General features: G+C 57.0%; 1 protein-coding gene across 3 annotated transcripts in view; it reads right to left on the bottom strand.

The window, feature by feature from the left end:
* Positions 1 to 1,237: 1,237 nt before the first annotated feature.
* Positions 1,238 to 23,185, bottom strand: part of CSAD (cysteine sulfinic acid decarboxylase) — a 30,929-nt gene continuing 8,981 nt past the window's right edge. Inside the window, exons 2-17 of one of the 3 annotated variants that reach the window (XM_055124237.1) lie at positions 15,382 to 15,521; positions 14,279 to 14,343; positions 13,803 to 13,939; positions 13,168 to 13,294; positions 12,990 to 13,080; positions 12,620 to 12,726; positions 11,079 to 11,194; positions 10,726 to 10,805; positions 10,480 to 10,534; positions 4,376 to 4,492; positions 4,218 to 4,282; positions 3,888 to 3,969; positions 3,166 to 3,365; positions 2,960 to 3,011; positions 2,759 to 2,848; positions 1,238 to 1,865 (exon numbers count right to left, since the gene is read on the bottom strand). In XM_055124237.1, coding sequence (XP_054980212.1) covers positions 1,692 to 1,865; positions 2,759 to 2,848; positions 2,960 to 3,011; positions 3,166 to 3,365; positions 3,888 to 3,969; positions 4,218 to 4,282; positions 4,376 to 4,492; positions 10,480 to 10,534; positions 10,726 to 10,805; positions 11,079 to 11,194; positions 12,620 to 12,726; positions 12,990 to 13,080; positions 13,168 to 13,294; positions 13,803 to 13,928 — 1,482 coding nt within the window. In that variant the 5' untranslated portion in view covers positions 13,929 to 13,939; positions 14,279 to 14,343; positions 15,382 to 15,521 and the 3' untranslated portion in view covers positions 1,238 to 1,691. Of the gene's footprint in view, positions 1,866 to 2,758; positions 2,849 to 2,959; positions 3,012 to 3,165; positions 3,366 to 3,887; positions 3,970 to 4,217; positions 4,283 to 4,375; positions 4,493 to 10,479; positions 10,535 to 10,725; positions 10,806 to 11,078; positions 11,195 to 12,619; positions 12,727 to 12,989; positions 13,081 to 13,167; positions 13,295 to 13,802; positions 13,940 to 14,278; positions 14,344 to 15,381; positions 15,972 to 23,185 lie in introns of those variants that run through there. The other 2 variants (XM_055124236.1, XM_004601513.2) reach the window with 2 other exon arrangements.

Genomic DNA, 23,185 nt, shown 5'->3' with positions numbered 1-23,185 from the left:
ATAGACAGGTGTGGCCCACACACCTCCCTCAAATAACAACAACAGCAACAAAAACACAGCGGTGGGACTGCTGTTGGCTTTTCTGTTTTTGCTTTGGGACCATGCGCACAGTACAGTGCTCAGGCTTACTCCTGGCTCTAGACTCAGGAATCTCTCCCGGAGGTGCTCGGGATGGAACCTGCAGGCCAGGCAAGCGCCCGACCCTTGGACTATCGCTCCAGTCCTTTTTTTTTTTTTTTTTATTGAGTCACCATGTGGAAATTTACAAAGCTTTCAGGCTTAAGTCTCAGTTACACAATGCTCAAACACCCATCCCTTCGCCAGTGCACACACTCCACCACCAAGAACTTGGTTTTTGTTTTAACTTGGTCACTGTACTTCAAATTACTTGTATCACTTGTCATTCTGTTGATCTTCAATTTGCTCGAGTGGGTGCCAGGAACATCGCCATTTGTTCCTGTCACATGCTAGTGTAGCCCAATGGTATCTGCTCGCTCCAAGAACATGGAGCAAGCAGAAATCCGCAAGTTTCTGGGGTTCAAATTACAGAAAGAAAATCTTTTTGTATGTGTGTGAAGATTCCTCCCTGCCTTTTTACTCATCTTTTTTTTTTTGGGGGGGGATATGTTGTATTGCTCAGGGCTACTCCCGGCTCAGTACTTGGGGGTCACCCCCAGTGGTGTTCAGGAGCCCAGACAGTGCTGGGGGCTGTACCCACGCCTCCCACACACAAAGCGTGTCCGCTCCGGCCCTTTGGTCTCCCCAGCTCTTTCCCATTGTCTCCTCTCTTGTGTTTTTGCTGCACACGTGATACGTTAGGGTGACAGCAGGGGGCAGAGGCTTTAGCTGTGGTGCTTCTATGCATATGTCTGCAGTACACCAAGACTGCATTAGTGCTGCAGCCACAACCCTGGAACACACACACACACACACACACACACACACACATACGCACACATGCACGCAGGTGAGTCAACCGTAACAAAGAGAATGGGAAGTGGGAGAGGGAATCAAAAAGATTCGAAGAGTGACAGAGTGAGGGGAGGAAGAGATAAGCCAGGGGCTAGGGTGCTGGTCACACACAGGCCAACCTGGCTCCCCTTCCGGCATCTGGTCAGGTGGCCATCACTGCACTGGGTCAGCACCGCCAGGAGTGATGCCGGCGCCGAGCCAGGAGTAAGCCCCAGGCATGGCCGACTGTGGCTCACAAACAGACAAATAAAGCTTACCAAAAGCACACACTGAAATTTTAAGTTTATTGCTTTCCCACTCACAGAATCAAGGAACACACCTCGTTTAACAAAAGAGCAGAGCCTGGAGGGGAGCAGGAGGTGGATGTTGAAATTGCTGATGACCCGTCCCAGGGAACCCGATGACCATTCTGGCAACTTTTCCTGGTCCTTGGCTTTTTGCTGTGTGTTTCTAAGTACGGCTCAGATGTCATCATTTTAGAGTGTCTTGCTTCCAGCTTGTCCTACAGAGCCATATCCAAAAACGCTTTCCCTCCACCAATAAAATAATTCCCTCTGTGAGTATCCTAGTGGTTCCAGGGCGTCAGCCTTCTCCCGCCGCCCGGCTGGGGCCAGCGCAGCCTGGAGCGGCGGCGTTTCTGGGAAAGGCTGCTTCTGCGGGCCCGGGGGGCCCACGGAGGGCAGGGGCGGTGAGGGGACAGGGCCGCCAGCGCGGGCGCCTCAGAGGTCCTGGCCTAACCGCTCCAGCTCGTTGAGGAGAAAGTCCATATCTGCCGGGGTCAGCGCGGGGTTGGCCACGATCATGCGGAAGAAGTTGGCGCGGGTGCGGTGCGGCTGGTAGCCCACCATCATGGTGCCCTCCTTCACCATGCGCTCCTTCAGGGCAGGGGCCACCTGCACGGGACGGGGAGTCCCCACTGCAGCGCTGACCAGCCCCACCCCGCCACCCCTCCACCCCCCACCCATCTCCTCCGGGCAGGAGCGCCTGCCTACTCCAAATCCACACACACACACAAACACACACACACACACCTGCTCTCACACACACCTGCTCACACATACACACACACCTGCTCACACATACCTGCTCACACACACCTGCTCACACACAGCTGCTCACACATATGCTCACACACACACCTGCTCACACACACCTCACACACACCTGCTTGCACATACACACACACCTGCTCACACACACCTGCTCACACACACCTCACACACACCTGCTCACACACCTCACACACACACCTGTTCACACACACCTGCTCACACGCACCTTCTCACACACACACCTGCTCACACACACATCTGTTTACACACATGTGCTCACACAAACATACCTGCTCACACACACACCTGCTCACACACACACACCTGCTCACACACACATCTGCTCACACATACACACACCTGCTCACACACACACAGTGCCTCAACTACTCCAAATACACACACACACACACAAAACTGGGCTCTGTCCCCGAAACTTTCCATTTCCCGTCTGTCCCGGGCTTGAATTCCCACCAGAAGCCCCCCCAGCGGGGTTTATGTAGGACCCACAAGACCCCTCTGTGGTCTTTGCTTTTGCAGAAATGTCCTTCGTTCCCCATCAGAAAAGAGGACAAGTTGGTGTTTCTGTGTTTGAGTCCCCGAGTGCAGGGCCCCGGCTCAGGAGCCAGAGCCCGTGGGGGGTCTCTCGGGCCCACTGTGGGCAGAGCAGCCCTGGCCCGCGTCTGTGTCCCGAGGGAGGTGGGGGGAGGGAGAGGGGGCAACCGCCTGCCTACCTTGGCCAACTTCTCGCTGTAGTCGGGGTCCCCCTGCTTGCCCCGCAGGCTTGGCGGCACGAACCAGAAACACACGTTGACAAACTCAGGCTGCGGGGGGCCAGCAGGGGAAGCTGTGAGCCGGGGGCGTCCAGCCCCACACGGCCCCGCTGCCCCGACAGGCCTGCGTGTATGGGGGGTGGGGGGCGCCGGGGGTCATACCTCCATGACCAGCTCGAATCCTTCCCGCTTCTTCATCTCCTCCACCAGGTACCTGTGGACAGAGAGGGAGAGAAATCCCAGACGGAGGGAGGGTGAGTCACAGAAACAAGAGACCAGAGGAAGAGCTGGAGAATGGGAGAGCAGGGGCGGGGGGCAGGGGTGAGTCTGGGGGGGCGGGTGGGGGAGCTGGGGCCGCGCCCTCCTACCGGGTGAGGGCAAAGGCCTGGTCCACGCGCCGCTCCAGCCCTTGCCCGCCCTGGGCCTTCCACATGAGCCACAGCTTCAGGCAGTCCACGCGGCGCCCACACTGCACCACCTTGTCGCCCGTGTCCAGGGCCACGTCGTAGAACTTGTCCTGCTGGAACAGGTAGCTGGCCTGGGCGCCGTGGCAGTGCTTGAGGAGGTTCTGTGGGGGACAGGGCGGCCGTCAGGGCCCCCCACTCCCTGCACCATCTCCCTTTTCCTCTTTGCTTGGTTGCGAGCCACACCCGGCGGCGCTCAAGAGTTATTGCTCCTGAGTGGTGCTCGGGGACCACAGGGGATGCCGGGCTTTGAGCCGAGTCTGAAATGATGCAAAGCAGGCGTCCTCCCCGCTGTGCTATCATCTGGCCCCGCACATCGCCTCTTTCTTTCCCTGGGACCCGGTGGCACTGACAGGGGTGGCTGCAGGGAACTCGACCCTCACCCCTGCCCCGGGGGTCTTCTCCCAACACCCAGAGTTCTTCCCAAATGTCACCTCCCACCGGAAGCTGGAGATTTCAGGGTGCAGGACAACAAGGGTGGCGGGGGGAGGAAGTCCAGTCAGAGGGCAGGTACTCAGCAGCCGGGGGGCTCGGAGCACTCGGCCTGGCAGCCCCTCGGAGCGGGGCTCGGGAAGCAAAGTAAAGGCCAGGGCCGGGGCCAGGCTGGAGCCTGGGGGCAGACCCACCGAGGTGTCCCGGAGCAGGAGAGCTGAGCACTGCAGGCCCGCTGTGAGGAGCTTGTGAGGGTTCCAGGCCACGGAGTCGGCCCTGCAGGGGTGGGTGGGGGGGGGGGCGGGACAGAGCTGGCTCAGCCCCGCCCCCCGACTGCCCACCCGAACCCCCACATTCTCGGCTCTCCAAAGCCTCACCCCACTGCCTGAATCCCCGGTCCTCTCCTACCATCCCGCCCGCCTCCTTCTCCCCCCGCCCCTCCACCAAGGCCCCCCAAGAATCAGGACTGTTCTCCGGAGGAAGCATTTGAGGGTGAGATCCGGGGAAAGGGGGGGTGTGTGAACCTCTGGATCCCAGCCAGGAGATGTCTGTGTGTCTTCGACAGCAGGACGCTCCCGCCCCAGGCAGCCTGGGGTGCAGAAGATCACGGTCAGCCCTGGACCCTGCCCGGCCCGGCCCGGCCCGGCCCAGCCGGCCCGAAGCCCCCCACCTGCCCACTCACGTCCACATGCAGCCACAGTCCATGCCGGTGGCACACGTCAGCGATGGCCTCCAGGGGGTCGAAGGCGCCCAGCACGGTGGTGCCGGAGGTGGCACTGACCAGGAAGGGGACAGCGCCCTGTGCACAAGCAGAGGAGGAGGAGGAGGGCGTGAGGGCCACTTGGAAGCTCCCTGCAGCCTGTGCTGGCCCCACCCCGAGCTCTTCCCAGTCTCCCCGGGGCCCTTCTGACCGGCCGGACACGTCCGTCTCTCTCGGGCCGGCAGGTGAGGCCCAGAGGAAGAGGGACCGAGAGACCCGCTGTCGAGCTGAGACCCGAAAGACGGAACTTAAACCCCGGCCCTGGGAGACAGCGCAAAGGGCCGAGTGCCTGCAGAGTCCCAGAGCCGAGCCCGACACCGCGGGGGCCCCGAGTGACACCAGGGAGCCAGGCAGGCCCTGACCCCACAAGGTCAGGATCAGAGTGAACAGAAAGTGCTTGCCTTGCACACCCGGACCCGGGTCTGACCCCTTACGCAGGATATGGTTCCCTGAGCACGTCCAGAGATCACTCCTGAGCACAGACCTGGGAACAGCCCCTAAGCACCACCGGATAGGACCCCAGCCCAAAAATAAATAAGGAAAAATATACACAGGTTTTGGACTGGAGGGATAGCACAGTGGGTAGGGCGTTTGCCTTGCACGCAGCCGACCCAGGTTCAATTCCTCTGCCCCTCTCAGAGAGCCCGGCAAGCTACCGAGAGTGTCCCGCCCACACGGCAGAGCCTGGCAAGCTATCCATGGCATATTTGATATGCCAAAAACAGTAACAACAAGGCTCACAATGGAGACGTTACTGGTGCCAGCTCGAGCTAATCAATGAAACAGTGCTATACACAGGTTTCCCTGATGTCCTATTTTCTAAAATAACACCTCCTTCCACAACTGGAGGGTAATGCAGCAAGCAGGGCATTTGCCTTGTACGTGTCCAACTCGGATTCTATCCTCAGCACCGTATGTGGTCCCCAGAGCCCTGCCAGGAGTGATCCCTGAGCACAGAGTCAGGAGTAAGCCCTGGACACCGCTGGGTATGGCTCAGAAACCAAACAAACAAACAAAATCTAGTATCCTAGTGGAAGACCAAATGGATGTTGTTATTAATTTTATTTGTTATGGCTTGTGGCAGTGCTCAGGACTCAAAGGACTGGAGCACGTGCTTGGCATGTGGGAGACTCAGGCCTGATCCCCAGTACCACACTGTCCCCTAAACACTGCTGGGGAGTGACCTCTGAGCACTGAATCAGGAGCACCCTTAAGTGTGCTGCATGCTCCCCCCCCAAAAAAAAAAAAACTAATAGTACTGATATCTAGGAAAAAATACTATTCAATCAATACTTTTAAAAACTACCTACAAAGACTGGACTGGAGCAATAGCACAGCACGTAGGGCGTTTGCCTTGCATGTGGTGGACCTGGGTTCGACTTCTCCGTCCTTCTCAGAGAGCCGGGCAAACTACCGAGAGTATCCCGCCCGCCCGGCAGAGACTGGCAAGCTCCCCGTGGCATATTATGCCAAAACCAATAACAAGTCTCATAATGGAGACGTTACTGGTGCCCGCTTGAGCAAATCAATGAACAGGGGACGACAGTGCTACAGTGCTACCTACAAAGAAAACTGCAGACCCAGATAGCTTTTCTGATAAAACTCTACCAAACTATTTTTTTTAAATTTTTGGGTCACACCCGGCGATGCACAGGGGTTATTCCTGGCTCAGGCACTCAGGAACTACTCCTGGCGGTGCTCGGGGGACCATACAGGATGCTGGGAATCGAACCCTGGGCGGCCACGTGCAAGGCAAATGCCCTACCCGCTGTGCTATCACTCCAGCCCCTCTACCAAACATTTTTCAAGAAAGAATGCAGAAGGGGCCAGAGAGATAGTATAGTGGGTAGGGGGCTTGTCTTGCAACCGGCCAACTCATGTTCAATACCTCACACCCCAGATCATCTCCTGGGCCCCGCCAGAGTGATCCCAAACACAGAGCCAGGAGTAAGCCCTGAGCACTGCTGGGTGTGGCAGAAAAAAAAAAAGACCAAATAAAATAATAGTGAGATAGTGCCCCACACCTGAGATATTGTCACACAAGTCCTGTGTCAGATAAAGAAATCCTGCAGGTTGGGGGCTCGAGCGATAGCACAGAGGGTAGGGCGTTTGCCTAGCACTCGGCCAACCTGGGTTCGATTCCCAGCATCCCATAGGGTCCCCTGAGTACCGCCAGGAGTAATTCCTGAGTGCAGAGCCAGGAGTAATTCCTGAGTGCAGAGCCAGGAGTAACCCCTGTGCATCGCCGGGTGTGACCCAAAAAGCAAAATAATAATAATAATAATAATAATAAATTAATTAAAAACAAAATTTTAAAAATTAATACCACATGGGCTGAAGTGATAGCACAGCATTAGGGCGTTTGCCTTGCACGCGGCCGACCCGGGTTCAATTCCCAGCATCCCATATGGTCCCCCGAGCACCGCCAGGAGTAATTCCTGAGTGCAAAGCCAGGAGTAACCGCTGTGCATAGTTGGGTGTGACCCAAAAAGCAAAAAAAAAAAAAAAAAAAAAAAAAATCGATACCACACCTTTACAGATTTCCACAGAGGCCAAAGTGACAGTACAGTGGGGAGGGCACCCTCTTTGCACAGGGTTCACCTGGGTTCACTCCCTGTATATGGTCTCCTGACCGTGCCAGGAGTGACCCCTGAGCACAGAGCCAAGAGTAAGCCCTGAGCACTGCTAGGTGTGGCCCACAAACAAAAACCCCACTGAGTAAAGGAGAGGAGATAAGAGTCCAGAGGTGAGGCACTTGCCGAGCACGCAACACGGCCTATTCCATTCCCAGGACCACGCGTGCCCCCGTGACCTCCGCCGGTCACTCCTGAGCAGAGAGCCTGGAATAGTCCCTGAGTACCGGTGGGTCTAGTTCAAAACCATCCACCCACACAAACATACTCACACACATGCACACACAATTACTAAACCACTGAACAAACTAAGAATGGGAACAAGTGTTCTCAGTCTGATATAGTTCATGGGCAAAAACCACACAGCCGGGCCTGGGGAAGAGCGGGGTGGAGGGTCCCTGCCTCATCAGCAGGACGCCAGGACTCCCATCCCCACCCCACGCATTCAGATGCCACCGCAGCCGCACTGCCATCAGGGCTTTCGACACAAAACAGGGTTAGATCTGTAGCACATCACAATCAAGACAGGCATGAACGCACTAATAAATGAAACAGCATGGCTTAATAAAGTACACCGCCGGAGACATAGTACAGGGGTTCGGGCGCTGGCCTGGGATGTGGTCGACCTGGGTTTGTTCCCCAGTACTACATATGGTCCCCTGAGCACTGCCGGGAGCAATCCCTGGGCACAGACCCAGGAGAGGATGGGAGGGAGGGAGGGAGGGAGGGAGGAAGGGAGGGAGGGAGGGAGGGAGGGAGGGAGGGAGGGAGGAGGCCAGAGAGATAGCACAGCGGGGAGGGGCTTGCCTTAATCACAGCCAACCCAGGTCCAATCTCTGGCACCCCATATGGTCTCTCAGCCCGAGGGGAGTGACTTCTGAGTGCAGAGCCAAGAGTGACCCCTGAGCATCACTGGGTATAACCCAAAAAGGAAAAAAAAAAGGCAATTATGGGGGGTGGGGTAGGGGGAAACTAGTGCCGACCAGAATTTAAACCTCCTGAGGGTCAGAGAGCACAACAGGGACGGTGGCGGGTGCTTGCTTTGTATGTGTCAGATCTGCCTCACTGCAGGAGTGAGCCCTGAGCACAGAGCCAGGAGGCGCCCCAGCCCTCTCCCCACTCCCACCATTAACTGGATGTTCCCACGTGATCCCCTGAGCACCAGGAGTGATTCCCGGCTACAGCGCCAGGAGTAAGCCCTGAGTACCATCAGGTGTGGCCGCCACCCCACCAAACAAAGGTCATCACTGAAGGCCACAAATGGTCTGATTTCGGGGCTGGAGTGATAGCACAGAGGGTAGGACATTTGCCTGGCATGTGGCTGACCCAGGTTCAAATCCCAGCATCCCATATGGTCCCCCGAGCACCGCCAGGAGTAATTCCTGAGTGCATGAGCCAGGAGTAACCCCTGTGCATCGCCAGGTGTGACCCAAAAAGAAAAAAAAATTATCTATAGAAGTGAAACTCTCCTAGGACCCGAGAGATGGTATAGAGAATAAGTCACTTGTCTTGCAGATGGCTGAATCAGCCAAGTGTTGGTTCAAATTCCCGGCACCCCACATGGTCCCCTGAGCCCCACCAGGGGTATCTCTGAGCAGAGTCAGAAATACCTGGCTGAGTTCCGCTGTGTGTGGCCCCCAAGCTCTAAAGAAACAAATAAATTATTAACAAACCCATAAGGCGGAACTCTTCTATTCAGTTACTGCCCAGAGTTAACAGCTTTGTATTAACTTTCTCTATGTTTTTTTTGTTTTGTTTTGTTTTTCTTTTTGGGTCACACCCGGCGATGCACAGGGGTTACTCCTGGTTCTACACTCAGGAATGACTCCTGGCGGTGCTCAGAGGACCATATGGGATGCTGGGATTCGAACCCGGGTCAGCCGTGTGGAAGGCAAACACCCTACCCGCTGTGCTATTGCTCCCAGCTCCCACTTACTCTATTTTTGATTTTGGAGTCACCCAGCAGAGCTCCTGACTTACTCAGGCTTACCCCTGACTCTGAGCTCGGGGATCACTCCTGGCAGTGCTCAGGGAACCCCATGGGGTGCAGGGGATGGAAAGGGGTTGGCAAGTGCCCTATTCTTTGTACTACTCATTGTTCTAGCCCCTTTGTTACTCAATTGAAAAGACTGAAAAGTCTTTTTTTTTTTTTTTGCTTTTTGGGTCACACCCAGCAATGCACAGGGGTTCCTCCTGGCTCTGCACTCAAGAATTACTCCTGGCGGTGCTCAGGGGACCCTATGGGATGCTGGGAATCGAACCCGGGTCGGCCGCATGCAAGACAAACACCCTACCCATTGTGCTATCACTCCAGCCCCCAACATGAAAACAGTCTTAATGTGTTCTCTAAGGCGCATACTGCAGCTAGCAAGGAGTACTTTGCACACACGCACTCTGCCTGCAGTGGACAGGTGTCAGAGATGCGGGCAGGCGCTGGCTCAGCGGAAGGCACACTGGCCTCTCGTCTCCGTGGGCTACGGCCCAGCCCCACGCCCGCTGGGTAACCCCTCAATCACAGCAACAAAGCTTTCTTTTCCGTATTCTCATTTGCATGTCACTGTGTCTTTGGCGCTGCCGGAACTGAACCCAAGGTCCCACGCGTTGGGGCCACACAGTGGTGCTCAGGGCCTGCTCCTGGCTGACTCCGTGCTCTGCTGAGTGGCGGGTGGGGGAACAAATGTGGCACCAGGGATCAAAGCAGGGTCAGCGGCGCGTGAAGAAAACATCTTAGGCCCTGCACTGTCGGTCCGACCCCAACAACAGAAGGGTTTTTTTGTTCTTTTTGGTTGTGGGCCACACCTGGCGATGCTCAGGGGTTACCCCTGGCTCTGCACTCGGGAACTACTCCTTGGTGATGCTCGGGGGACCATCAGGGATGCCAGGGATCAAATCCAGGTGGGCTGTGTGCAAGGCAAGAGCCCTCCCTGCTGCACCATCACTCCAGCCCAGAAGTTTTTTTATTTTCTTTTTTTCGCTTTTTGGGTCACACCCAGCGATGCTCAGGGGTTACTCCTGGCTTTACACTCAGGAATTACTCCTGGCAGTGCTCGGGGGACCCTATGGGATGCTGGGGATTGAACCCTGGTTGGCTGCCTGCCAGGCAAATGCCCTCCCCACTGTGCTATCGCTCCAGCCCCTCGAAGTTGTTTGTCTAGCCAGTACCCAAATGCCCCCTCGGAGGGCAGCCACAGCCGTCGCCCACTGTGTCGGGGGATGTTTCTCACCCGCCCCCAGCCCACAGAAACCCAGTGCCCTGCGCCCCAGGTGCCCCCACCCCACGCCCCGATGCCCCAGTGCCCGAGTCCCTCAGCCGCACACACGGGGATGGACGAGGGTGCAGCGTGTCCCCTAGCCCAGAGAGGGACCCGCCTGCCCCCGGGAGCCCCTCCTCACCTCGGCCTCGGCCAGACTGATCTGCCGCTCCAGGTCCTCGGGGATCATTCTCCCTCTGCGGAGAGGCGGCAGAGAAGCCACGCTCAGGGGCCGAGCCGCCTCGGGGCTGGGGGACAGGGTGGGCGTGGGGGCCGCACTGGGGCCTCAGGGGGTGAACAGAGTGCAGGGGACGGGGCGGGGGGCGGGCAGACAGGGGCCAGCAGGGGGGGCCGTGGGGGCCAGAGCCACGCGCGGGGAGACCGTCACCTCTCATCCGCCTGCACCAGCCGGACGCTGTCCGTGCCGAGCCCCAGGAAGGCCGCGCCCTTCTGGATGGAGTAATGGCACTGCGGGGAGGCAAGGGGGTGAGCCGGGGCAGGGGCGCCGGGGCGCCAGGAGGGGCTGGGCCAGGTCGAAGGGGAGATGTCCCGGGAATCCGGGCCCAGCAGGGCCTGGCACACTTCAGGGGGCCTCTAACACGGGGAGGGACAGTGGGCCCCCTGCTCACTGCCCGTCCCTCGGCCCGGCCACAGGAGCAGGACTCAGCACCGCCCCCCTCCAGGAAGCAACTTGGGGGCCAAGGGCATGTTCAGAGGGGCGGTGAGCCGGCCCGCTCTCACCTCCTGGGACGTGAAGAGGGCCAGGGGCGGCAGCGCGCGCAGGCCCCGCTGCTTACAGGCCGGGTAGCGCTGGTAGCGGGCCAGGTTCATCGCGTACATGTTGGAGATGGAGCCACCTGCCTCGGGGAGGGGCGACAGCAAGGGCAGAAGCGGGGGGGGGGTCAGGACTGGGGTCGTCGCCCCTCACCCTCCACCCGGAGAGACTGACCCAAGCGGGAGTGGCCGGGAAGCTGGTGCAGAAGGCTGGGCACGGGCACCGCGTGGGGAGGCCCAAGCCTGTCTCCAGCACCTCAGGGTCCCCGTGAGCACCACTGAGAACAGCCCCTGATCACAAAGCCAGGAGTGGTCTCTGAACACCGCTGGGTGAGCCCCTCCCGTTCCCCTGCAAGCATGCACACACACACATACACACATATGTACACACATATACCCCAACATACATACACACATACATATATACACACACGTGTACACACATATACATACATATACCCCAACACACATATACATACATACATATACACACACAAATACACACTTATACACACATATACACATTTACACATATGTACATGTGTACACACATACATACACCCCAACACACATATACACACATACACACATATGTACACACATACCCCGACACACATACACATATACACATACATATATACACACATGTACACACATATACATGCATATGCCCCAACACACATACATATATATATACATATACACATACGTACATATACACTTATACACACATGCATACACATATACATTTACACATATGCACATGTGTAGACATATACACATATATATACCCCAACACACATGCACATACACACACATACACATACACACACACATACACACACATATATACCCACATACATAGACCCTGACACACAGGCAGCCAGGGCGATGGGCTCCCGCGTGGCTGTACAGCTGCGCTCAGCAGGCCAGTGCCCCCCAACCCCCGCCCACAGGGGGCAGCCTGGGCTCTTCTGGGCACCACTGATGAGCAGCCCCTCACCCCCACGAAAACAACCCCACACCACAGAGGGCACCATGGGAACCCAGAAACGCCCTGGGGTTCCCACAGAGCCCCTTGGCCACCCCCCTCACTCCTGCCCCCGCCCCCTGGCCCCCAGAGGGGACACGGACTGGTGGCCTCTGACCAGCCCAGGCTCCACAGAGAGGAAAGAAAGAGGCAAAAGAAAGGGGAGGGGGAGGGGAGGGGGAGGGAGAGGAGAGGGGGAGGGGGAGAGGAGAAGGGGAGAAGGAGGGGGGAGGGCTTCACCCTGAGTAGGGCACGAAAAACCAAAAGGAAACTAACATAATGCCATAAAAAAGACCTACAGTGGGTAGAGCGTGTGCCTTGGACACAGCAGGAGCAGACCCGGGTTCAAGCCCGTGTGGTGGGGGAAGAAGCCCTGAGCAGCAAGCCGGGTGCCACCCCCAGATAAAAACCCAGAACAACCAAACACACACACAAAACCCCCAAGCTGCAGAGCCCCCTGCCCCCCGTGCCGCCGTACCGGGGCAGAAGACCCCGTCCCCGGCGCCCCAGCCCAGCAGGGCCCGCAGCTTCCGCAGCACCTCCTCTTCCATGAGGACGAACACGGGCGCGATCTCATACGTGTACCTGCGACAGGGGGCAGGGACGGGGGAGTCAGGCCCGAGAGCGACAGCATGCAGGGTGCAGGGTCTCCCAACCTGGGTCCCCTGCGCCCACTGGGGGGACCCCCGAGCACCGCTGGGTGTGGCTCCGAAGGGGAAAGGTGCCAAAATGAGCGAAGAACGGGGCCAAAGACAGGAACTAGAGCTGGAGTCAGGCCCCGGGCACGGAGGGGCCCGGCGTGACCCCCCACCCCGGCCCAGGAGCCCTTCGGGGGGCGGGGGGCTCACTGGCTGGTGTTCAGGCTCTCGGTGACAATGCGCCCGGCCAGAGCATGGGGGTCCAAGCCTGAGAAGAGCTGGTTGAAGAAGTGGGGGTGACCTGCAGGGGGGAGCAGGGGCTCAGGCGGGGCCGGCCGGGGGCCAGCTCTGGACGCCGCGCCCGCCCGCCCGCCGGCCCGGGACCCACAGGTCTTCACGCTGTAGCGGATCACGGCCCGGCACCGCTCCACGATCTGCTCCTGCGACTCGCCCTGGGCCCGCAGCTCCAGGTCCAGCAGCCGCCTCAGCTCCTCGGGCTCCTTCCACTCGCAGACCTGCAGGAGAAGGGGGAGGGTCTGGGAAAGACAACCCCCCCCACACACACACACACAGCCTCGGCAGAACCAAGGGCCGGAGAGGTGGTCCAGCGGGGAGGGCGCTTGCCGTGCCTGCAGCAGACCCAGGTTCTATCCCCGGCATCCCAGGTGGTCCCCGGAGCCTCTCCTGGAGTGACCCTGAGGGCAGGGCCAGGGTGGACCCCTGAGCACTGCTGGTGTGGCCGTCCCCCAAACCAACCCTAGGAACTACCTGTTTGGCGGGGGGGAGGGGAGGAGAGGGCTGGGGGCCAGGGAGCAAGCCCAGGGCCTCAGGCGTGCGTGCAGAGCCTGTGCCCTGCCGCTGAGATCGATTCCGGCCCCACTGGGACGGCTTCCAAAGCAATCACTTTGGGAATACACGGCTCAGACAGGGAGGACCGTGCCCGGGGCGGGTGGTGTGGCCGGGGCACACGGCCAGGGAGAGGCTTTCTCCGACGGGGGCGGGCAGGAGGGAGCCAGAACCCACCTTCTCGGAAGCGCTGGTCCCTTTCCAAACAATCTCCTCCACGACCATCCCGAACACGCTCCGGAGCAGGCTCTCGGCCGCCCCGGGGTCCCCGTCCAGGGAGAGGGGTGACGCGCCATCGGCCATCGGGGTGAGTTCTGTGAAGCGGCCAAGCGTTGGAGCACGCGTCCCCGGGGCAGGAGGCCCCGCCCCCAGCCCCGCCAGCAGGGACCCCCCACCGGGACCCCCAGCACTGGGCCGGCGGGAAGAGCCCGGAGCACCGCAGGTGTGAGCGGAGCAGGAACCGTCCCTTCTGAGCCCAGGGTAGCCGGCTCCGACCTGCCAGTCAAAAGCCCAACTCGGGTCTGCAGCCAGTGTCAACCTTTAACCCCTCCTGTCGAGCTCAGCGGGGGAGCCAGGGGCCGTGGGCTGGCAGGGAAAAGGCAGTCAGCACTGCAGGGGGTGGGGGGCACCCCGGGCCCGGACCACAGGCTCACCTCGAGGACCACGTTGCTCCACGGTGCCGGGGCCGGATTCGAGCCGGAGTCTGAGCCTAGGGCAGCTATAGGCAGCAGGGTCACCTGACCGGGGACGGGTCCCGTGACCCTTGCCCTAAAGAGGACTCAGAGACTTGGGAGAGGGACAGCAGAGCAGATACGGCCCCTGAATAATCATTAGCAGACAGGAGAGAGCAGGGATGAAAGGCGCCAGCGCACGCCTCGCGGGGAGGCTGAGAGGAGCCGACCCCTGGGGAACCAAAAGGCCCCGGGAAGGATGCAGGGAGATAAGGCTATGAGGGGGGGGGGGTGCTGCATGTGGCCCTGGAGACGGAGGGGGCAGGGAGGCTGATACACAGACCGGTGGGCCTGTTGTGGGGGTGAAATGCCGCTGTGGCTCCCACAGTCCGGCCCGTCTGGGTCTCTGAAGCGGCTCCCGGGTCAGGAGGGCCAGTCAGGGACAGGCGCACACAGGCAGCCGGTATTTTCCATTCAATTTGGCTTTTGTAGGGAGCCTCCCAGTGGTGCGAAGGGGGCTGACACCATGGGTGCTCCGGGGGCCGCTGGCTGCAAGGGGAGGGGTCTCTGGGGCTGGGGCGGGAACCCCGGGCTCTGCACGCAGGACTAGCAGAGACGCACCCCGCCCCCCCCGCCCCCGCCCGGAAGCGCGTGGTGAAGTAAGCGCCATCCTGAGGCGAGTGGGCTCCACAGGCAGGGAAGGGTACTTGAAGGGACCATCACCGTGCTAAGGGCAGGGTGGTGTGGGGGGCCCAGAAAGCTTCCTGTGCCCCAGGAGGACTCAGATGCACCCAGCAAAGAGGGCAATGTGTCACTGGGTCGACAGGTGGGAACACAGGGGCCGTACTACTCCCATTCCCTGAACCACAGGGCTCCCCAAGTGGCCCCTAGGCTCACAGCCCTGAGCACCAACCACCAAGTGTGGGCCAATCCCCCAACACACACACACACACACACGCACACACACGCACGCATGCACGCACACACGCACGCACACACAAGAGGCAGCCAAAGACGGGGCAGGAAGTGGGTAGGAGCGATGGGCAGGGAGAGAGGGAGGGGGCGTGGGGGGGCCGTGAGCTCACACCAGCACCGGGCCTGGCTCCTCCTAGGTCAGCAGAGGAGGGACTCCCAGGGGCGACTGTGGATCAGAGGTGAGGTGCACAGAGCCGCCTGGGCTTCGGGAAGCTGAGAGCCGGCCGGGCCCAGCTATCAAAGTCACGTCCTGCAGAACACGGGAGATCGCGGCCAGCATCTGAGGCAAGGAAGGTCTGTGGGGAGGCCGGCGCTCTGCAGAGCGTTCACGGCAGTGGCAGCAAATTGGGGACCAGATCCACTGGCACAGACTCAGGGCAGAGTGATGCCAGGGAGACGGGCCCCCTCCCAGGGGCGCTGCTGAACTCGAACACCGCTGGAGACACAGGTCTCCGGGGTCCTGGGGGGTCCCCCTCCCCACTTCCTCTGGGTAGCGCAGTGGGGAGGACAGCAGGGTGGGCCCACGACCTGCCCTAAGCCCACCAGGCACGGGGGAGCAGAGTGGGTTCAGGCGGAAAGTCTGGGGCACTTGCCTTGCAGGAGCCCGACCTAGATTTGAAACCGGCCCCCCAAATGGGCCCGTGAGCCCCACCAGGAGTCAGCCCTGAGCACTGCTGGGTGTGGCCTCCAAACCCAAAACCTAAAAAAAGAAAAAAAAAGAAAAAGAAAAATTGATGGAAAGAAGGCTGGAGGGACAGAGGCTAATAAAAACAGGCGCCAGTGGGGCCAGAGCGACAGTACTGCTTCCACTGGCTCGGATTCAATCCCCAGCATCCCATAGGGCCACCCGAGTTCACCAGGTGTGATCACTGGGCACGGAGCCATGGCCAGGTGTGGCCCCCAAACCAAAAACAAGTAAGTAAATTCCTAACAGGGAGGGCTGGGGCTCCAGAGAGCACTTGCCCTGCTGTGTCTGAAGCCCTGGGTTCAATCCTGACACCTTACAGTCCCCAGAAGATGCAACAACACCCCCCAAGCAGCCCTGAGCACCTCTAGGTGTGACCCAAAACAAAAACCACCACATGTTTCTGGTTTGAAGGGACCTTGGCCATGCTCTTCTCCGGCCCTTCATTCCTTCACATGTACAATCTAGAACACGTGCTTCTTCTTCTTCTTTTTTTTTTTTTTTTTGTTTTTTGGGTCACACCTGGTGTTGCACAGGGGTTCCTTTTGGCTCTGCACTCAGGAATTACTCCTGGCGGTGCTCAGGGGACCCTATGGGATGCTGCGGATTGAACCCAGGTCAGCCACATGCAAGGCAAACGCCCTCCCCGCTGTGCTATTGCTCCAGCCCCAAGCACGTGCTTCTTTATTCCAACCTCTAATATCCTCAACTCCTGACCCTGTCACCAACCCCCCCACGCCCCCCGCCTCCAGCCAGCCCGCCCTCCCCTGACCCCACGCCCCGAGCCTGCCAGATTATGTGAGTGAGAAACTACATAAGCAAACTGCTACGAATTCAAATTCCCTGAGACCCTTCCAATCAAACACTGCAGATGCCATAGGTCACTCTCGCCACGAGTCCTTCCTGAAAGCCCCACCAAGCTTCCACTGGTGGGGTGTAAGTCCAGAAGAATCAAGCAAATGAGGAGAGATACAACAGGTAGGGAGAAACGGCAGCCTTCTCAGAAGACAAGCGTGTGGGGCTGGAGTGATAGCACAGCGGGGAGGGCGTTTGCCTTGCACGCAGCCGACCCGGGTTCGATTCCCAGCATCCATATGGTCCCCTGAGCACCGCCAGGAGTAATTTCTGAGTGCAGAGCCAGGAGTAACCCCTGTGCATTGCCAGGTGTGACCCAAAAAGCAAAAAAAAAAAAAAAAAAGAAGACAAGCGTGGCCGAGTAGCCAGGAAAGTCTGCCCAGCACGCGAGGGAGATAAGCCGGTTCTGGGTCTAATGCCCAGACGGGCCCAGGAGCTGGAAGCATCAGCACTGGTGAAAGGCATGAAGGAGGGCACAGCTGACATCATGGAGCTGAAAAATCTGTGCAAGGAACAGCTAGACCCTCTCTCTTCTCTGCACACCGTAAGGCCAGGTTTCCCCTCCACCTTATGAGGCTTCCAAAGAAGCAGGGAGGTTCTTCCGACAAACTGAAAGAGGGCTTCCAGGATTTCGGGACCTCAGGCAGAGCAGACGGTGAGGATTAGGCATTGTACTAAGAATAGCCTGATTAGGGGACAGGAGTGATAGTACAGTGGGTAGGGCATTTGCTTTGCACGTGGCTGACCAGGGTTCGATTCCCAGCATCCCATATGGTCCCTGAACACCGCCAGGAGTAATTCCTCAGTGCATGAGCCAGGAGTAACCCCTGTGCATCGCCGGGTGTGACCCAAAGAGGAAAAAAAAAAATAGCCTGATTAGGAGGAAGTTACAGATCAGGTCAACTACTTGCCCCCCAGTCAGCATGCAGAACCAGGGTCAGAGCTAAATCCCCCAGAGCCCCAAGACTGGGGAATTCCTCTCTCAAGAATCCCCTCTGGAGGGGCTGAAGCAATAGCACAGCGGGTAGGGCGCTTGCCTTACAACAAAAACTTTACATCCATTGTAACATCAACAGGTCTGCCAGGAGTGACTCCTGAGCCGGGAGTAAGGCCTTTCTGATAGAAAAGCTTCAGTATGTATGTATATACATTTTGCATTATCCAAACCACAGGGTTTTTATACAGTATCCAACTTCCAGACATTTGTATCACTCCCAAAGGAAACTCAGTAGCAAGGTCAGGTCACCGTGCGTGCAGCCCCAGCACCACCAGGGGGCACCCCTGAGCACAGAGCAGGAACAGCCCATGAGCCACACACTGAGGCCGAGAGCTGGATCCTGACACCAGGCATCTCGCTGTCCTTCCCTCTCCCTAACCCTGACGCCACAACCTACTTTCTGCTCTGCACATCTGCCTGTATACTGGATATTTCCATAAATGGAAGCATATGATAGGTGATGTTTTTCGATTGGCTTCCTCAGTTTCCAAGGTTCATCCAAGGTTCATCCATGGTGTAGCCTGCATCAGTACTTTGCCTAGTATGCTCGTGGCACTCAGGGATCACTTGTGGCAGTGTTCAGGGGGACTCCTAGGGGGTACCGTGTATTGAAATCGGGTCAGCTCAGAACAAGGAAAGGGCCTTACCTGCTAGTAACGTCGTTCCATCCCCTCTTGACACTGTTTTATGGTCAAATAATATTCCGTTGTGGGAATATGCCAATTTCTTTATCTAAGTGCCTTGTCATTAAATGTGAGCAGTTAGTCACCCTAGGGTCCCCAGGTAGTCAGGAAGTCCCCAAATATAAACCACAGATGCAAAACACGGGCCAAGATGTCCATGAACATTCGGGCTACTTCCATTTTGAGGCAAATATGAATAATGCTACTAGGAATGTTAGGATCCATGTTTTTGGTAGCAGTGCTTTTAAATTCTCTGGGGTAGACATCTAGCAGTGCAGTGACAGATATACGACAACTCTATGTTTATCTTTTTTTTTTTTTTTTTTTTTGCTTTTTGGGTCACATCTGGCGATGCACAGGGGTTACTCCTGGCTCTGCACTCAGGAATTACCCCTGGTGGTGCTCAGGGGACCATCTGGGATGCTGGGAATCAAACCCGGGTCAGCTGCATACAAGGCAAACACCCTACCCGCTGTGCTATTGCTCCAGCCCCAATATGTTTAACTTTTTGAGGAATTACCAGACTGTCTTCCCAATGTGGCTGCAGTATTCTATAATTCCACCAATATACAAGGTTTCAATCTCTCCACATTCCTGCTAGACTTATTATCACTCTTTTATTTTATTTTGCTTTGGGGCGGACTTACTCCCAGGTTGGCCACATGCAAGGCAAATGTCCTACTTACTGTCTTATCACTCCAAGCCCACAAGCTCTTTGTCATCTTCCTTTTGTGTCGGGGGCTGGGGAGGTATCAGGGAACAAATCCTGGTCTCAGGAACGAAGGGCACGCACTTTGCTGAGCGACATCCCTAAGCGTAGCTTGGATAAGGATCGCCAAGACCCACAGCCATGGGGCAGCAGGTGTGCTCTGCTGCTGTAAGAGCGCGTGCTGCATACTTCTAAATCTTGGGAATTTGAAGAGCAAGTGAAACTCTATCTCAATTAGACCGATGTTCATTTTTTTTTTTTTTTGCTTTTTTTGGGGTCACATCCAGCAATGCACAGGGGTCACTCCTGGCTCATGCACTCAGGAATCACCCCTGGCGGTGCTCAGGGGACCATATGGGATGCTGGGATTTGAACCCGGGTCGGCCGCATGCAAGGCAAACGCCCTACCTGCTGTGCTATCGCTCCAGCCCTCATTTTGTTTGTTTTAGGAGGGGGTTGTGCCTCCCCTGGCCGTGCTCAGGCTTCCTCCCGGCTCTGTGCTTGGGGCTTCTTCCAGCTCTGTGCTCGGGATCACTCTTAGCAGAATTCCGGGGACTCTGAACAGTGTACTGTCTTACAAGGCAAACACCCTACCTGCTGTACTATCTCTCTGGCCCTGATGTTCACTTTGTATTAACTGAATTCCTACTATTAATCAGTTCTTCTGTGCGTATCAAATGGTTTCAAAATCCCACAGGCAAGGTCGGAGAGATGGCACAGGAGCAGGACACTGGCCTTGCGTACAGTGACCCAAGTTCAATCCCTAGCACCTCATAGGGTGCCCTCTGCCCCACCAGGAGTGACCCCGGAGCACAGAGCCAGGAGTGAGCCCTGAGCACTGCTGGGCCTGGCCCCCAAACTGAAAAACAAACAAACAAACAAAAAAAACCAGAATCGCAGTGGCAGCCGAGGGGAGAAGCACCGAGATTCACAGCACTTGCCCTGCAAGTGCAGTTCCGAGTTCGACCCTCGGTGTTCCACACACACCGAGCACAAGCCTGGTGGTTCTGCTGTCTGCAATCCCTGGCCCCTCGCGAGCACTGTCCAGACACACAACAGCCACTCCACAAGACCGGGCAGCACGATACTAAAACCACATATGGGGGCCGGAGCGATAGCACAGCGGGTAGGGCGTTTGCCTTGCACGCGGCCAACCCGGGTTCGATCCCCGGCATCCCATATGGTCCCCCAAGCACCGCCAGGAGTAATTCCTGAGTGCAAAGCCAGGAGTAACCCCTGAGCATCGCTGGGTGTGACCCAAAAAGCAAAAAAAATAAAAATAAATAAAACCACATAGACAAGCACCTATGCTAAAAAGCAATACAGAGAGGACTAGCCATGCAGAGGCACAAGGATGACAAGAAGATGTGTGAAGCCTTCCATATTCCGCCCCCCCCCAAAAAAAAGCGGGGGTCAGAGAGATAGAACAGCGGGTAGGGCACTTGTCTTGCACGTGGCCAGCCCGGGTTTGATCCCCAAGCCCCACCAGGAACAATCCCTGAACACAGGACCAGGAAGAAGCCCTGAGCACAGGTCACTGTCACTGTCATCCCGTTGCTCATCGATTTGTTCGAGCGGGCACCAGTAACATCTCTCATTGTGAGAGTTATTGTTACTGTTTTGGGCATATCCGATACGCCACGGGTAGCTTGCCAGGCTCTGCCGTGCGGGTGCGATACTCTCGGTAGCTTGCCGGGCTCTCCGAGAGGGGCAGAGGAATTGAACACGGGTCAGCCGAGTGAAAGGCAAACACCCTACCACTGTGCTATCACTCCAGCCCAGGTGAGAACCGAAAATCCAAAATAAAGCGTGTCTGGCGGGGGAGGGGGAAAAATTCCACTGGCTTATCTGAATCATTTATTATGTAGCTAGTGTTACATGAAATAAACAGCTGTTGATCTCTCTTTCATGGTCTACGCTGTGTTGCCTTTATCGCAAGGCTTTAGTCTAGGCTCTAGTGCAGAATAAAGGAAAAGCCCTGCTGTGGGACATGATGTTCTCACGGTAAAGGGAAACGAGGAAAAAGCAAGGAAAACAGGCAATTCTGCATCTACTCCCAGGTGCAGGTCCGGAGCGCAGCGGGGAGGGTGCATCCTTGTCCCACTAGGGGGCGCTGCACACCACATGGCACAGCACCAGGACCCAACAATCCATCAGAGAACTGGGTCAGGACTCCCAGTTCTCCTCTGACTTCTCTCCTTCCCCGTCTCCTCATTCACACGCAGTCCCTGCCTGGCCCTCAAGAGAGCCGAGCTGGAACAGCGGGTCTAAGGCTTCCTCCTCTCCTTTGATCACCCCCTCTCATGTCAACTCCCCATCCGACTTCCACTTTCTCCTTTAACAGTTTGACATCCGGGACGGGAGACAGGCTACAGGTGTGAGGCGCCACTCTTCCTGCGTGTGACCAGCCCTGCTTGGATCCCCAGCACCGCGTGTGACCCACCGAGCTCAGCTCTGTAATCTCTGAGCGCAGAGCCAGGAGGAAGCCCTGAGCAGAGCCTGCTGTGTCCTAACCCCGCACCCACAGGCACCTGCCTTGTATATCTCCACCCCGAGTTGGAATCCCCAGCACCACATACGGTCCCTTGAGCACTGCCAAGGGTCACTCCTGAGCACCACCTGATCTGGCCCATCAGCCCCAAGTCCCCAGGGGAAAAACAAAGAGGCTGGCTGTTGGCTGTGGAAAGAGAAAGAAGGTGACAGAGTGGAAGGATTTTTTTTTTCTTTTAGGGTCACACCCAGTGATGCACAGGGGTTACTCCTGGCTCTGCACTCAGGAATTACTCCTGGCGGTGCTCAGGGGACCATATGGGATGTTGGGAATCAAACCCGGGTCGGCCACGTGCAAGGCAAATGCCCTACTCGCTGTGCTATTGCTCCAGCCCCACAATACTGTTAATAGGGTGGCCCCTGTCTTTGTTCTCCTCCCAAGGGTCTGTGGGTGCTGCACTTGGAACCCAGGACCTCATACATGTGACGCATGTGCTCCACCACAGATTCCCATCCCAGCCCACAGTCAAACGTCCCATGTAGGGCATTTGCTTTGCACGCAGCCGACCTGGGTTCAGCATCTCATATGGTCCCCCAAGCACCGCCAGGAGTAATTCCTGGGTGCAGAGTAACCCCTGTGCATCGCTGGGTGTGACCCAAAAAAGAAAAAAAAATGTTTTTAATTGAATTACCGTGAGATACATAGTTACAAAGCTGTTCCTGACTGGGTTTCAGTCATGCAATGTTCCAACCCCCTCCCTTCACCAATGTTCAGTTCCCACTGACCCTCCTGCCCCCTCTTCTGCCCCCACCCCCCGACTGCCTCTATGACAGGCACCATTTTTTTTTCTCTTCACTCTCCTCTACCTCCTCCCTCCTTCCCTCCCTCCCTATTTCTCTTTCTCTCTCTCTCTCCCCCGTCCCCCTTATGGGCATTATGGTTTGCAATACAGGTACTAAAATCATGTTTGCCCCTTCACCTCCTTTCAGCACTCAGTTCTGTGTCATTGTCATACTGGTCCCTTCTCTGTCCTAACTCTGCACTCGCCTGTCCCACTTGTGGCAAACTTCCTACCATGGAGCAGTTTTCCTGGCCCTTGTTTCCACCACCCTTGGGTATTAGTCTCTTACTATTTTATTTTATTTTATTTATTTATTTTTTTTTGGCTTTTGGGCACTTTATTTTTTTTTCCCCCTTCCCTAGTGTTCCTCTAAAACAAACTCTATCAGCTGTTTGTTAAAGCAAAGCAAACACAAGCCTTTGCAGAGAGAAAGGAAGGAGGGACAGAGAGAGAAAGAGAGAGAGGAGGGACAGAGAAAGAAGAGAGAGAGAGGAGAGAGAGAGGCAGAGAGAGAGAAGAGAGGAGAGATCTCTTACTATTTTAATATCCCACAAACGAATGCAAGGATTCTATGCCTGTCCCTCTCCCTCGGACTCATCTCACTCACGATACTCTCCAAGTTCATCCACATAGATGCAAATTTTATGACTTCT

The sequence above is a fragment of the Sorex araneus genome, chromosome 2, assembly GCF_027595985.1.
Source record: "Sorex araneus isolate mSorAra2 chromosome 2, mSorAra2.pri, whole genome shotgun sequence".
In the NCBI taxonomy this organism is placed as follows: domain Eukaryota; kingdom Metazoa; phylum Chordata; class Mammalia; order Eulipotyphla; family Soricidae; genus Sorex; species Sorex araneus.
This window is presented reverse-complemented; position numbering and strand designations above follow the sequence as displayed.